The following is a 14,524-nucleotide window of genomic DNA, read 5'->3' as shown; positions in this document are numbered from 1 at the left end:
ACCTGCAAATAGTATGAAAAAAATCAGTTGTAGATATCTGCATGGTGACAAATGCTAGTGTTCAACATTTAAATGTAGAGTCTACTGACTGTGGACTTGGAAAATGGCAAGTGTAGGAGCAGTTGAAAGAGCAGTTGTGAAGCCCTCTAAAGAATGTAGGAAATGAAAATGGAACAAACTCCCTTGCAAAAACTGACTACATTTTGTAAAATTTGGCATCCAATGAATCTGTGTGATTCAGGTAGAGTTTTTTATTTGGGGAAATAGTTTGTACAGTGCTCATCCAAATATCCATTATTACATTGCTTTGAGCAAATGCTTCATTCTGCCTGGTAATTACACAGCATGGAACAAGTGCATTAGAGTTGACCACATTGACATGTAGAAATAGAATGTGCTCATTGCAAATGCAGTTGGGTGGATGTGACCTAAATAAATGTCAGATTTGATCATGTTTGTGTATGGTCAAGTATCTTGATGATCAAACCACTTACTCCAAAGTGTGCTCACATATGTGGCTAGCCTAAGGCAAAGGGGCTGAAAAAACTACCCTATGTGGGTTGTTGTATTCATTGATTCTAATATAAAAATGTGTTTATACCATTATCTATACACATGACACACACACACACACACACACAAAAAGAGGGGCACACTCATACCTAGCCAAAGCTTTTAATACTGAAAAGTGTGAACCAACATTTTAGTAAATCTGTACTGAGAGAAATATCAAGGCTGCCATAGTGGTCATGTCCTCTGGCTTTAATATTACTCGAGCCAATGACCCAAAACAAGTATGACAATTAGGAGTTTAGTTACTCGGAAAGTATTGAAGCCAGAGAAAACTAGACTACTAACATTGGCTAGCAATAGAAGCTTATACATTTCAGGTTTTTTTACTGTTAAAGATATAACATGTTTTCGGGCTCATTAAAACTGCTACCTCTTGGGTCCGAGATTGTGCAACTCAAACTCAAAATAATTGTCCACTGACTTTAAAAAGTTTATCATTTACTTATTTTTATGGTTAAAACAAGTATTTTCTAAGCGCACAAAGAATTGTCCTCTTGTATTTGGCATAAAGCTGTTATATTTCAATGTAAAGGTTGAGAACTCATTCATACCAGATGCATCTAAAAAGGGATACCAATACATCACAATATGCATGCATTCTGGGGTGAATAAGAATTTAAAAAGACAGATTAAATTATGTGCTACAGCAGAACTGGGCATGTTATCTACTGTATGACTTACCAAACTAAACACAAGCTTTCTAAAGCATTTACTGAAGAGCTAAGCTAAATTTAAATGTATTAATCAGCTAAACTTTTCTTTTTGGTTTTGGATAGAGTAAGAGAAGAAAAGGTTACATTTGTTACTAAAGCTTTGTTTGTTTCTTTAATCAATTATTATTTTTTGAAAGCTTTTTTCTCATTTACACATAAAAACAACCTTCAAACAACTCTTTCCCACCCACTAATACATAAAATATTCCTATTATTTATTTCCCATAAACAGTGCAAATTTCACACATTTATTTTCCGTAAGCAATACGTAATATTACTCATACTCCCCTCGACCAACCTTTACCCTATTTCCAATCCACGTGTTTTTACAATGTTCAATAGATAGTTACATAGTTACATAGTTAGTCAGGTTGAAAAAAGACACAAGTCCATCAAGTTCAACCATAAGAAAAAAAATAATACATAATTTCTTCACTTACTTGTACCCCCCTCAGACATAATTTTCCCCAACCTCCACCATGAATATTGTGTCCCAGGTATTCAGTTTTTCTTTTTATAACACACCATGTCAAATATTCTATTTATTGTTATTGTTTAGTTGTTACTTAAATGCATCCTTCTCATTTATTAAAATCCTCAGCCAAGAAAAGAAGAAAACGGAGGAGGGGAGAGAAAAAAAAACTGTACACATATACTCTCCACCTCTTCCTCCCCCTATCTCTAGGGATTAAATACATTTACACCCTTGCTTAATATTTACAAACTTTTCCTTCCATATCGTATTATTTATAACCTTCATCCATTCCCCATAAGTCGGAGGAGCCAATGCTTGCCACCTCTGTGCAATCAGTTTTCTTGCTCGAAACAAACATCTAATCGTTGCAGTCTGTCTACTACCTGGTGCTCCATCCCCCTCTACATAGCCCAACACAAAAAGCCTTACATCTAGGTTTAGAGATGTCCCAAAGACCGAATTTATGGTACCAATATGCTCCCTCCAATATCTTATGTAGCTTTGGGCACCTCCAAACCGTATGTATAAGGTCCCCCTTTATGTCCCCGTACCTTGGGACTTTGACATCCGGTCTCCATCCAAATAAAAAATATATTTTGGTGGGTATGGTATGTTCTATGCAACAAAAATAGATGTGATAATATCTGTGAAGGAGACAGCGACACCAAGGGGTCTAATTATAGTATACGCCTCCACTGCTCCTCTGGTATGTTCCCCAAGTCATCCTCCCACTTCTTCCTACTCAGGAGATCTTCACACCCTTCTATTACTGCCTTACATGTTATACTTACCTGCTCTGTGCTCTGGTTATGCATAGAGCATCCTGCATCCTCCTTCTCGGGTCTTACTTACTATGGTTCCTGCTGCTACCAAAAGCCAATCAGGAGTGCGAGTCCTTGGAGAGTCAAGTCTCTTGTGGACATCTCTGGATTAAGAGGGAGCTCAGGTAAGTATTAGGGGGCTGGAGGGGCTAAATGCACAACCACTTTAAAGCCCCCTGCAAATTAACTGCCTGTGGTCTGTGTCCCATTGAAGAGATTTTCCTTCACTTCCTGTCCAGGAGATGCAAAGGGAAGTGAAAAGAAATATCAAGAAAGGGCAAATATATCCAAAGTGAGGGTCAGTTGTCACAGGACAAAGTGCTCTCATTCTAAGATTACATTTTTGGGCCAACTATAAAATGTTGGAATTCCCAGAGCTCTCTGTCTCAGCCCAGGTTCACACTGGGCTGCGGGAGTGAAGCCGTGCGAGTTCAGCTGAACTCGCACGATTTCACTCCCGCCGGCAGTCCCGATTTCGGCCGCGATTTAAGAGACATCTGTGCAGGTTTCTGCACAGATGTCTATGTAAATCGCGGCCCGAAATCGCAAAAAGTAGTACAAGAACTACTTTTTGAAATCGGTGCAGCGCCGCAGATGCGGCGTCGCACCGATTAGGACGGCGCCATTGCCGACAATTGGCGGCATTTGAGATGCGATTTCACATGTGAAATCGCATCTCAAATCGAATGAAATCGCACCCAGTGTGAACCTGGGCTCAATGACAATTGATACCATGACTAGTGATGAGCATAACAAACCTGTGATTGGTTCAAGTAGGGGGGGGGGGCAGTGAACATTACTAAAGTCTGGATGCTGAATCCAAACCTCATTAAAGTCAGTGACAGCCATAAGAAAAAAAATAGTGGCGATTTTTAAGAATAATAGGCAAGAGATTGTCAAACAAACAGCATTGAGGGCTGAGCACTGTTCTGGAAAGGTGTACCAAAGCAAAACGAATGTTTACATTCTAATTGGCAGCAATTTTAATAATGCTTGAAGTGAAACAATAAAAATGAAAAATCGCACTAAATTACATACCATGGAATACCCTGACCCTGCCTGTGAACTAGAGCATCTGTACAATGTATACAACCTACTACAGCAAAACTGACATTAACAAATAAAAAAGTGTGTTTAAATTGCCGGCAAAATATTGGCTCCCAGCCACTGCATTCTGTTAAAAGAACTATAGACAAAGCAGCCTACAAAAGAGTCTGATACAGATGTTAATGGGGGAACCGCACACAAAATAACACATGGGGTCAACCCCATAACACATATAAAGCCCTTTGGGTCTGGTATGAATTTTAAGGGAGATTTTCCATTAAAAAAAATACAGTATGTGGTTGGCCCAAATACCCTTTGGGTCTGGTATGGATTTTAGGGGGAACCCTGTGCAAAAGAAGAAAGGAAAGCATGAGGTCCCCCTCAAAAATGCTCCACATGCCTTTGTTCTAGCATGCAGCCTGGCAGATCATGGAAGGGGAGGGATGACCATGCAAGTGAGGGTCAGCTCTAGGAAAATATTTTGAAGAGGACAAGGGCATTTTACCACCAACACTAGTGGTTTTATGGCTCTGCAGACAAAGGGCTTATAGGAAATGCCCAACACCCATCAACCCACTGATTTAAAAAATAAAAAAGGCCTGTCACCTAAGGGGATTTCCTTCCAGTGCATCTATAGAACACAAACAATCTAACTTCCATTAACTCCCAATGATCTAAATACAGGACAGAATATAGAAAACAAACTATGCAGGGGTTCTGACCTGTTACTTAACGTCAAGAAATGAGAAACAAAATGACAAGAATTCTGTAAAGCATAAAAGTAATCAGGAAGCATGCAAGCAGGTTGGCACAAACTTTCCTTGCGCAGGCGCTATTGTATACTTAAAGGCCCAGATTCTCAACCGAGATACGACGGCGTATCTCCAGATACTCTGTCGTATCTCTGCGTTGAGCCGTCGTATCTTTGCGACTGATTCTTAGAATCAGTTACGCATAGATATCCATTAGATCCGACAGGCGTAAGTCTCTTACGCCATCGGATCTTAAGTGCATTTTTTTTTGGTGGCGCTACCGTCGAAATCCGCGTTGAGTATGCAAATTAGCTAGATACGCGAATTCCCGAACGTACGCGCGGCTGACGCAGTAAAGTTACGACATTTACGTTAGGCTTTTCCCGGCGTAAAGTTGCCCCTGCTATATGAGGCGCAGCCAATGTTAAGTATGGCCGTCGTTCCTGCGTCAACATTTTAAAAAGTTACGTCGTTTGCGTAAGTCGTCCGTGAATGGGGCTGGACGTCATTTACGTTCACGTCCAAACCAATGGCGTCCTTGCGACGTCATTTGGAGCAATGCACACTGGGATATTTTACGGATGGTGCATGCGCAGTTCATTCGGCGCGGGGACGCGCTTCATTTAAATGATACACGCCCCCTACCTGCCGAATTTGAATTCCGCCGGGTGATTTACGCTACGCCGCCGCAACTTACGGAGCAAGTGCTTTGAGAATACAGCACTTGCCTGTGTAAGTTGCGGAGGCGTAACGTAAATGAGATACGTTACTCCCTCACAAAATTGCACGGCTGTACGTGAATCTGCCCCTAAGTATTCCAAGGCTTTCCCAGAGTGCTCTGGTCCCCCTAGAAATTCTTCCCAGTTGGATATATTACGTGGTTGCAGTCCCCAATGCATTCTTTTGGAAAGCATCTGTATAAGTACTGTATTGAGCAGTTAAGTTATGTTATTGTTAACTTTTGTAAAAATGCTACTCATGCTAATTAGAGCTGTTTGTTCATGATAAATCCATTTAATTTGTGTTCTGTTTCTTACTGTACAGTTTTAATCCTGGGGTGTACTGGTGTATCTTCCAAGAAGAATAGAAAGAACAGACAACGTAGGTTTTGATGCTACTCCATCACTTGTGTTGTTGTAAATATAATACAGTATTATGTGTTGCATATTTTACCAGAATTAGAGTACATCTACAGGTTTTGTACAGTTTGCATCTTCACTTCTTACAAAAGGCCATAATAAAGATGTCACCAGTTTTCTATTGTATTTTCTATTTTATTTAGCTTAGTCTACATTATGGGGAATAGATTGGGGTTGGAGGTGACAACATAATTTGGCTTTGCAATAATAAATGATGTGCAAAGAAATGAGGGATTCCCAGATCCTTGGTGAGGAGCTGCCGGGGGAAAGTATGTGCATTTTCACATCTACCTTCCCAGCCGGTCATTTATCACTGTTGTGAACTTTATTGACTAATGCCGCATACACACGATCGGTCCATCCGATGAGAATGGACCGTTTTCATCGGTTAACCGATGAAGCTGACTGATGGTCCGTCGTGCCTACACACCATCAGTTAAAAAAACGATCGTGTCAGAACGCGGTGATGTAAAACACAACGACGTGCTGAAAAAAACAAAGTTCAATGCTTTCAAGCATGCGTCGACTTGATTCTGAGCATGCATGGATTTTTAACCGATGGTTGTGCCTACTATCGATCGTTTTTTTTCCCATCGGTTAGGTATCCATCGGTTAAATTTAAAACAAGTTGGCTTTTTTAACTGATGGTTATGTAACCGATGGCGCCCACACACGATCGGTTTGGACCGATGAAAACGGTCCATCAGACCATTCTCATCGGTTTAACCGATCGCGTGTACGCTGCATTATTGTTTTTCATGTAGGCATTGAGTGCTGATTGTGCTTGTTTTTACAAGTTTGTATTTCAATAGTAAATGATAACAGCCTTTAAATTGTGATTGGACAAGCGGAGATGGTAAAGTGTTTACGTCACCTGTCCAATCACACAATGCCTTGTATTCTTTGAAGAGAATACAAGATATTTTATGAATGGAGAAGATGCACAGCAAGCGACCCACTGTAATCAGTGGAATCCAGCCCCGACTATCAATTTCTCTGCCAAAACTAAAGTGGTGATATCACTGACAGAGATTGCATGTACATAACATTTTTTAAGCAAAGAAGGACCAGCCACCATTGAGGCGAACATCATTAGAGGTACCTTAGTGGTACCTAGATAATACCCCAATAAAGTTTTTGCCCACAACTTCAGCTTTAATAAAGAATGAGATTGTGATTTGACTACCTTATGTCACCAAAGATACGTATATATGAATATATATATGAATATAAAATAAAGCTTAATGTTTACTTTCACAGATGTGCCTAGTATTGAATGTGAAATTAAAGCCGGAAAAATAGTCAATCCTGAATTCCTTGCAAAATGTCCCTCTGGATGCCAGGATGGAAAATATCGTACTTATGGCACAGACATATACTCCTCAATCTCCAGTATTTGCTCAGCAGCCATTCACAGGTTTGTAGTTAAATACCATGTCTTATCTGTTATGTTTTTCTATTTGGTGACTTATTTTAAAAAGTCATTGTTATTTTATTGTACTCTAAAGTTTATTGAGAAATGATAAATAGACGTATTCATTAAAACCTGTTAACAGTTTGATTGACCTACTCTTCTGATCCTTTCTGGCTTCACCAGTCCACATTTTTCCAACTTGTTCTTTAATTAAATTTTTTATGATTTATTTAAAAAACATAATGGCCCGGATTCAGATAGAGATACGACGGCGTATCTCCTTATACGCCGTCGTATCTCTGAGTTCCGTCCGTCGTATCTATGCGCCTGATTCATAGAATCAGGTTCTGCATAGATCTCCCTAAGATCCGAAAGGTGTAAGTGACTTACACCGTGGGATCTTAGGCTGCAATTCCAGGCCGGCCGCTAGGTGGCGTTTCGTTTTTTGTACGCGAGGAATATGCAAATGAGGAGTTCCGTCGTTTGCGTTCGGCTTTTTCCGGCGGATAGTTACCCCTGCTATATGCGGTGTATCCTATGTTAAGTATGGCCGTCGTTCCCGGGTAGAATTTTGAATTTTTTACGTCGTTTGCGTAAGTCGGTCGCGAATACGGATGGACGTAATTTACGTTCACGTCGAAACCAATGAAGTCCTAGCGACGTCATTTGGAGCAATGCACGCTGGGAAATTTAGCCGGCGGCGCATGCGCAGTTCGATCGGCGCGGGGACGCATCTGATTTAAATAGTAAACTCCCCCTAGCCGCGGAATTTTAATTCCGCCGGGGGGATTTACGATCCGCCGGCGCAACTTTAGAGGCAAGTGCTTTCTGAATACAGCACTTGCCTCAAAAACTTGCGCCGGCGGATCGTAAATCAGATAGATTGCGCGGATCTAAAGATCCGCTAATCTATCTGAATCTACCCCACTGTTTTTATGAAAAAAAATATCCCCTGAAAGATAGCATAAAAGGGCACAAGACATTTTTTTGTTTACAAAAGTTTATTGAAGTTATATAAAAACAAAGAGTAATTGCATACATAGAATGACAGTGTAGTCTGTATAAGTGTCAGCGAAGCATAATAAAGACAGGTCATACATCTTAATGTGGAAAAAAGGACGGTAATTACATATGAAAGAGAGGTAGCGTACAAGACACAAGGCACAAGACATTTTACCCAGTATTCCTGCTTTATGGATTCCTTTTGTGCTGTATAATATAAGTGGTACAAAGGAGGGTACAAACACACGCACAATATACAGTATCTCAGAAAAGTGAGTACACCCCTCACATTTTTGCAAATATTTTATTATATCTTTTCATGTGACAACACTGAAGAAATTACACTTTGCTACAATGTAAAGTAGTAATTGTACAGCTTGTATAACAGTGTAAATTTGCTGTCCCCTCAAAATAACACAACACACAGCCATTAATGCCTAAACCACTGACAAAAGTGAGTACACACCTAAGTGAAAATGTCTAAATTGGGCCCAATTAGCCATTTTCCCTCCCCGGTGTCATGTGACTCGTTAGTGTTACAAGGTCTCAGGTGTGAATGGGGGAGCAGGTGTGTTAAAATTGGTGTTATCTCTCTCACTCTCTCATACTGGTCACTGGAATTTCAACATGGCACCTCATGGCAAAGAACTCTCTGAGGATCTGAAAAAAAGAATTGTTGCTTTAAATAAAGATGGCCTAGGCTATAAGAATATTGCCAAAACCCTGAAACTGAGCTGCAGCATGAGTGCTGCTGGCACTGGGGAGCTACAGTTCATTGAGGAAACCATGAATGCCAACATGTACTGTGACATACTGAAGCAGAGCATGATCCCCTCCCTTCAGAGACTGGGCTGCAGAGCAGTAATCCAACATGGTAACGACCCCAAACACAACTCCAAGATAACCAGTGCCTTGGTAAAGAAGCTGAGGGTAAAGGTCATGGACTGGCCAAGCATGTCTCCAGACCTAAACCCTATTGAGCATCTGTGGGGCATACTCAAATGGAAGGTGGAGGAGCAGAAGGTCTCTAACATCCACCAGCTCCGTGATGTTTTCATGGAGGAGTGGAAGAGGACTCCTGTGGCAATCTGTGAGGCTCTATTAATCTCAATGCCCAAGAGTCAGTGCTGGAAAATAATGGTGGCCACACAAAATATTGACACTTAGGGCCCAATTTGGAAATTTTCACTTAGGGGTGTACTCACTTTTGTTGCCAGCAATTTAGACGACATTAATGGCATTAATGGCTGTGTGTTGAGTTATTTTGAGGGGACAGAAAATGTACACTGTTATACAAGCAGTACACTCACTACTTTGCATTTTAGCAAAGTGTAATTTCTTCAGTGTTGTCACATGAAAAGATATAATAAAATATTTGCAAAAATGTGAGGGGTGTACTCACTTTTGTGAGATACTGTATGTATATATATATATATATATATATTTATATATATATATATATGTGTGTGTGTGTATATATATATATATATATATATATATATATATATATATATATACTTATCTTGGGTATGGCCCCTTTTCTTGCCATACCTACCAGATGACCAAAAGCCACACCTCAGGTCTATTTATGTTGTGAATCTTGCCACGTGTTTATGTGATCCACATTTGTCTCGGTCTTAGGGCCATGACTATATATATATATATATACATATATATATATAAATAAAACTAGTGTAAGCCAAATAAAACATGTCATAGTGAGTGAGTGAATAAGTGAAAAACTTGTAAAGCGCAACACATGCGAACTGAATCGCCTCTGGGCGCTGTCATACAATATTCCAGCGTATAATAAGCGTACAGCCTTCTACCACATTTACACCCACCTCTATGATCTTGAGCATTAAGCAGAGGATTCTAGAGGGAGGCTCACAACATGGGCTCTCAATTCACGAGCATGATTCCATTGAACATTGGGATCACACCACATAGGCAAAGAAGAGGTCAGGGGGGTTATTTTAGCCTGTGGCCCAATGCTGCATGCTTCAAGCTGCAGTATAAAGTAATCTTAAAGATTCATTATGGTAGTCAAACAGAATTCTGGGAGATTTCAACAAACCAGTTCCCATTATGTTATTAAAGCGGGAGTTCACCCATAATTTTTTTTTTACCCTTAGATTGATGCTCATTTTGTCTAGGGGAATCGGCTAGTTGTTTTAAAATCCGAGCAGTACTTACCGTTGTAGAGAGCGATCTTCTCCGCCGCTTCCGGGTATGGGTCTTCGGGACTGGGCGTTCCTTCTTGATTGACAGTCTTCCTTTCGGAAGACTGTCAATCAAAATAGGAACACTCAGTCCCGCAGCCCATACCCGGAAGCGGCGGAGAAGATCGCTCTCTAAAAAGGTAAGTACAGCTTCGATTTTAAAAAAACTAGCCGATTCCCCTAGACTAAATGAGCATCAATCTAAGGTTAAAAATAGCAATTTCCGGGTGAACCTCCACTATAATATATTTAATAGCTACCCTGAAAGGTCAGTCCGCCAACAATTATCTCTGTGTTGGGTGAATGACAGAAAGACTAAAGAAAATGACTGTATGACTATGGCTGTAAACTCATATGATATTCTAAAACACAGCTCAAGCTTGTGCATAAACAAATAGATTAGCTATTGCTGGATTCAATTAGGGGTGAAGAGCGAACCCCTTCACAGTTTACATCTTTCCTTGTTAACAAATCTAAGCATAATCTGACTACTGCTTTCAAAAAAAAAATCCTGAATTATGTCTATAAATTGCTATATGGCTGTACCATGATTTTAGGACATATCAATTACGGTAACAAGCAGCTACTTCTAATACAACATATCTAATGCATGTCGCCATTTAAGTGGTGACTAAAGATAACATTTTCCATGGATAACAGCAATAATGAGTACAATTTATTTAATGGATGCTGAGTCCCCTCTGCGTTACCTATAGAAAACCTCCTAATCCAAAAATCACAGAGCGCCTATACAAGACTATATTTACAATATGAATACATTTCTACAGTGAACCAGTGTGTGATCCAGAGATGGTGCCTCACCTGCAATAGGGAAACTTGTCCTACAACCTCTTCTACCTGATTATGCAGTGTCGAGAAGTAGCAGTGCCTCTGGTATCTACTCCAGTGGCTGTTACATCTTGTAATTAATAGTACAATCTATTTGTGTTGAAGGCCTTCTGTGTTTTTCTAGCAACGTCATCCAGTCACTGTGCAAGGCACTACAAAATCAAGAACTTGTGACTGTATTCCCTATGCTTAAAATCAAATTACGGTATTTCTTTAAGGCCAGGTTCACACCTATGCAAATTTAATGCGCGTTTCCCCGCATTAAATTCGCATAGCAGGAGAATGTGACTGGCTCTCTATGGAGTCGGTTCACATATCTCCGCAGCTGGTCAGGTGTGGTGTGCCTGAAAAACATGTGCCTTTTTTGGTGTGTTTCAGGTTTGAATTCAGACCAAAATTTGGGCTGAAATCGGACCTGAACCAGTGAACCAGCACGCACCAGACCCCTGCTGCACTCATGCACGTATGCGGCGACAGTGTGAACCCGGCCTAAATCAGAGTATTTGTTGTGCATACATAAGAACTGCTACATCGTCTTACCTTAATGAGAGATACATTACCCTTCAGACAGCATTTCTCAGGACCAGCATTTAACCCTCCCATCTGCTGCTGTGATTTGATTAAACTTTCTTGCTTGGCTCTGTAATGACTGTAGTGTTTAAGATAGAGCCTGGAACTCTAGAACTTTGGTAGGGATACCTTATCATCATAGCCCACAAGTAAAAAAAAGACAGTAGGTGACTCCAAACTACAAGTATACGTTTGGGCAAAATAAGCCTTTAAAAGAATAACTAAACTATCCACACATATACCAGTTCTGCAGGTTTCATTGGATATTTTGCATAGTGGCATTTCATTTTTGCTCCCATTCACACATAACAAATGTACATGCAGAAGCATAGGACAAAATGAAAGTGAAAGTGAAAATTTGAAAATCTGCATATGAAAATTGGTTATGGTCAGCTAGCAATGCACTGGGGTCACATGACTATAATTAAATGAAAATCGTATATTTTTAAAGTGATGATTTTTTTATTGAAAAAAAAACATGCTTTCTATTTACAGTGGTGTCATTGATAATTCTGGGGGGAAAATTCTTGTTCGAAAAGTAGCTGGACAGTCTGGATATAAGGGAAGCTTCTCAAATGGGGTACGATCGTTGTCTTTACCACGTTGGAAAGAGTCATTTGTTGTTTCAGGTAATGGATAGCAAAGTGTATATGTACTTTTAAAACAAACTTGTATATATTAAATAAAATCTAAGAGGGACACTGCTTCTCATAAAAACAATCTCCAACTTGGATTAAAGTTGTACATTATTACTAGGTGTAAGTGTACGAGTAAGTGAAGGGGTGCTTATCTATCAGCCTAGTATATCTGAGGTCAGTGTAACAAACATTTTCTTAGAAAAAGAAAACATAAAATAAAAAATAAATCAAAACATTTTAGGGCTAAATTGATCCATAGGTTGTAGAATAACCTATGTTCTTCTTGTAGCATTCAGTTTTATAGGAAATAAGAAAAGTAGGCTAATCTGCTATAAACTGCTGGTTATACAACAAAGCCCGACCAATGATAACAGTATTATTGCAAGTCAATTGTGACAGTCTATTTTTATTAATGAAAAGCTATAAACTGATTATGCATGTACAGAGTCCTTTATCAAGAAATTTACTTGGAGAGAGAGGGCCTTAGTAGGTTCAGCCCTACATATGGTCCGAACTTGCAGATATAGTACTCTGTAGGTAATTTAATAATGAATGTGTTTAGCCTAGAGTTGGTATCAGAACCAAGTGGCATCTCCTTGGACATATAAAAGAAATGTAGTAGGAGATAAGGAAAACCAATGCAGTTTTGTGAATTTATGCCAGCAATGTTTGGGGCAGAAAAATAGGCGCATTATAAAAATAAAAATAAAAGTTTCCTTTAAATCATGTTTGATTGCTTTCTTCCATAAAAGATCCAGTCTGGCCAGTCATTGACTTGAAGCTTGGCCATTGTAATGAGCGGTTGCATTCAGTGCTAGAAGGTAGATAAAGATAAAAGCTAGTTTATTCAGTGAAGATGATGCATATGACTTTTCATGAAAACGACAAATTGATACCAAATTCACAGCGATAACTGATATTCTCAATATATTTTTGATTTCTGAAGGTAGCCCTTTCTATTGGTCTCTCTTTATGTGTTTTCTGTAATTTATACTTTGTTCCTTTTGATAGCCCATGCTTTTCCATAATCCGACCATTAAATCATGTTGATATATACAACTATTCCTTTGTAGAGTACAATTTAGAGATTTGCTTTACATATTTTTGAAATATAGTATGTTAACCCACCAAAATGAAAAAAAAAAAAACATATATAAGAAAATTAGAAGTTGCATAGTTACATAGTTAGTCCGGTTAAAAAATTACACATCCAATGAGTTGAACCCCAAAAAATTAAATACCTACATCCTTACATGAAGGCAAAAAATCCTTATAAAGCATGGTTTCATTTGCTCCAAAAGGGAAAAATAATCTTTCCTAAACCTTTAAGGCAAGAAGGTTATCTTTTAATACAAGATGATATATGTATATCTCACACAAGTATGTAATTCTCTGTAGGCTTGTAATTTTTGATTGTCAAGATGTACTTCTTTAGTCTAAAGGCTCACATTTAAAAAATGTAATAAATATAATTTATTATAGTTTTAAAAACTAGATCAGTTCAGGATTCGCTAGCTGATCGAGCTTGGAAACTCTTTGTTGTTTTTTAGCTGATCATCTGATATTTAGAGGTATTTGTGGTGAATCAAGGTGACCCAGGTCAGATGTTATTTATGAATTTTAACACATATATTTTAAACCAATATGTAACGTTATTGTGTTATGTGTGTTTCAATCAGACGGAAAAGGAAAGAAAGGTGTAACCTATCCCACTGTTCTTGAATACGTGGAAGCTAGAGGTATGTTTTTTCCCTAATGCAATTTATTTGAAGCTGGTTTAATATATTTTGCACTTAGTAAAGAAAATTAGATATCATCTACTTCTGAACCTAGAAACAGGCAACGACATATAGGTATGTCACTGTGCTTGTAGGAGCCGCTCATCTGCAGTACAATTCAGGCCAGTGGTCCTAAATCGGTTAAAGGAACATCCTTTTTTGGAGAGAAGATTGAACATACCTTCTGAATATTAGTAGAGGCTACCGCTATCAGAACTCACAAAAATTCAATACTGCATTGACCATGTGATCTAAGCATTTAAAATATCTGTATTGCTTATAGGTGGAAATAGCAACCCATCAAAACTCCTCCAATTTGTCTTGCGAATGGGTTTTGGTGGGGTGTGAGTTCCCAGCTACTGTATAAACAATGAATATATTTGAAATGCCTAAATACCGTGAATGGCACAGTCATGAATTCTTTGTGAGACACTGAAGGTGAACCCTATATCAGCTGACACATACTGCTGGCTGGAGAAACCTAAAAAAACGTTTGAGTGGTACACCAGTTTGGCTTGATCTATCTATTAC

The 14,524-nt window shown here is 39.0% G+C and overlaps 1 protein-coding gene across 3 annotated transcripts in view; it reads left to right on the top strand.

Moving 5' to 3' along the window:
* VIT (vitrin) overlaps positions 1-14,524 on the top strand; it is a 201,572-nt gene that overhangs the window by 109,523 nt on the left and 77,525 nt on the right. For all 3 annotated transcript variants that reach the window (XM_040350843.1, XM_040350844.1, XM_040350842.1), the window contains exons 5-8: positions 5,426-5,482; positions 6,781-6,937; positions 12,073-12,206; positions 13,895-13,954. In XM_040350843.1, the coding sequence (XP_040206777.1) occupies positions 5,426-5,482; positions 6,781-6,937; positions 12,073-12,206; positions 13,895-13,954 (408 nt within the window). The remainder of the gene's footprint in view (positions 1-5,425; positions 5,483-6,780; positions 6,938-12,072; positions 12,207-13,894; positions 13,955-14,524) is intronic.

This window comes from Rana temporaria, chromosome 4 (assembly GCF_905171775.1).
Source record: "Rana temporaria chromosome 4, aRanTem1.1, whole genome shotgun sequence".
Classification (NCBI taxonomy): domain Eukaryota; kingdom Metazoa; phylum Chordata; class Amphibia; order Anura; family Ranidae; genus Rana; species Rana temporaria.
Note: the sequence above shows the minus strand (reverse complement) of the source record. Positions and strands in the feature narration are given on the sequence as shown.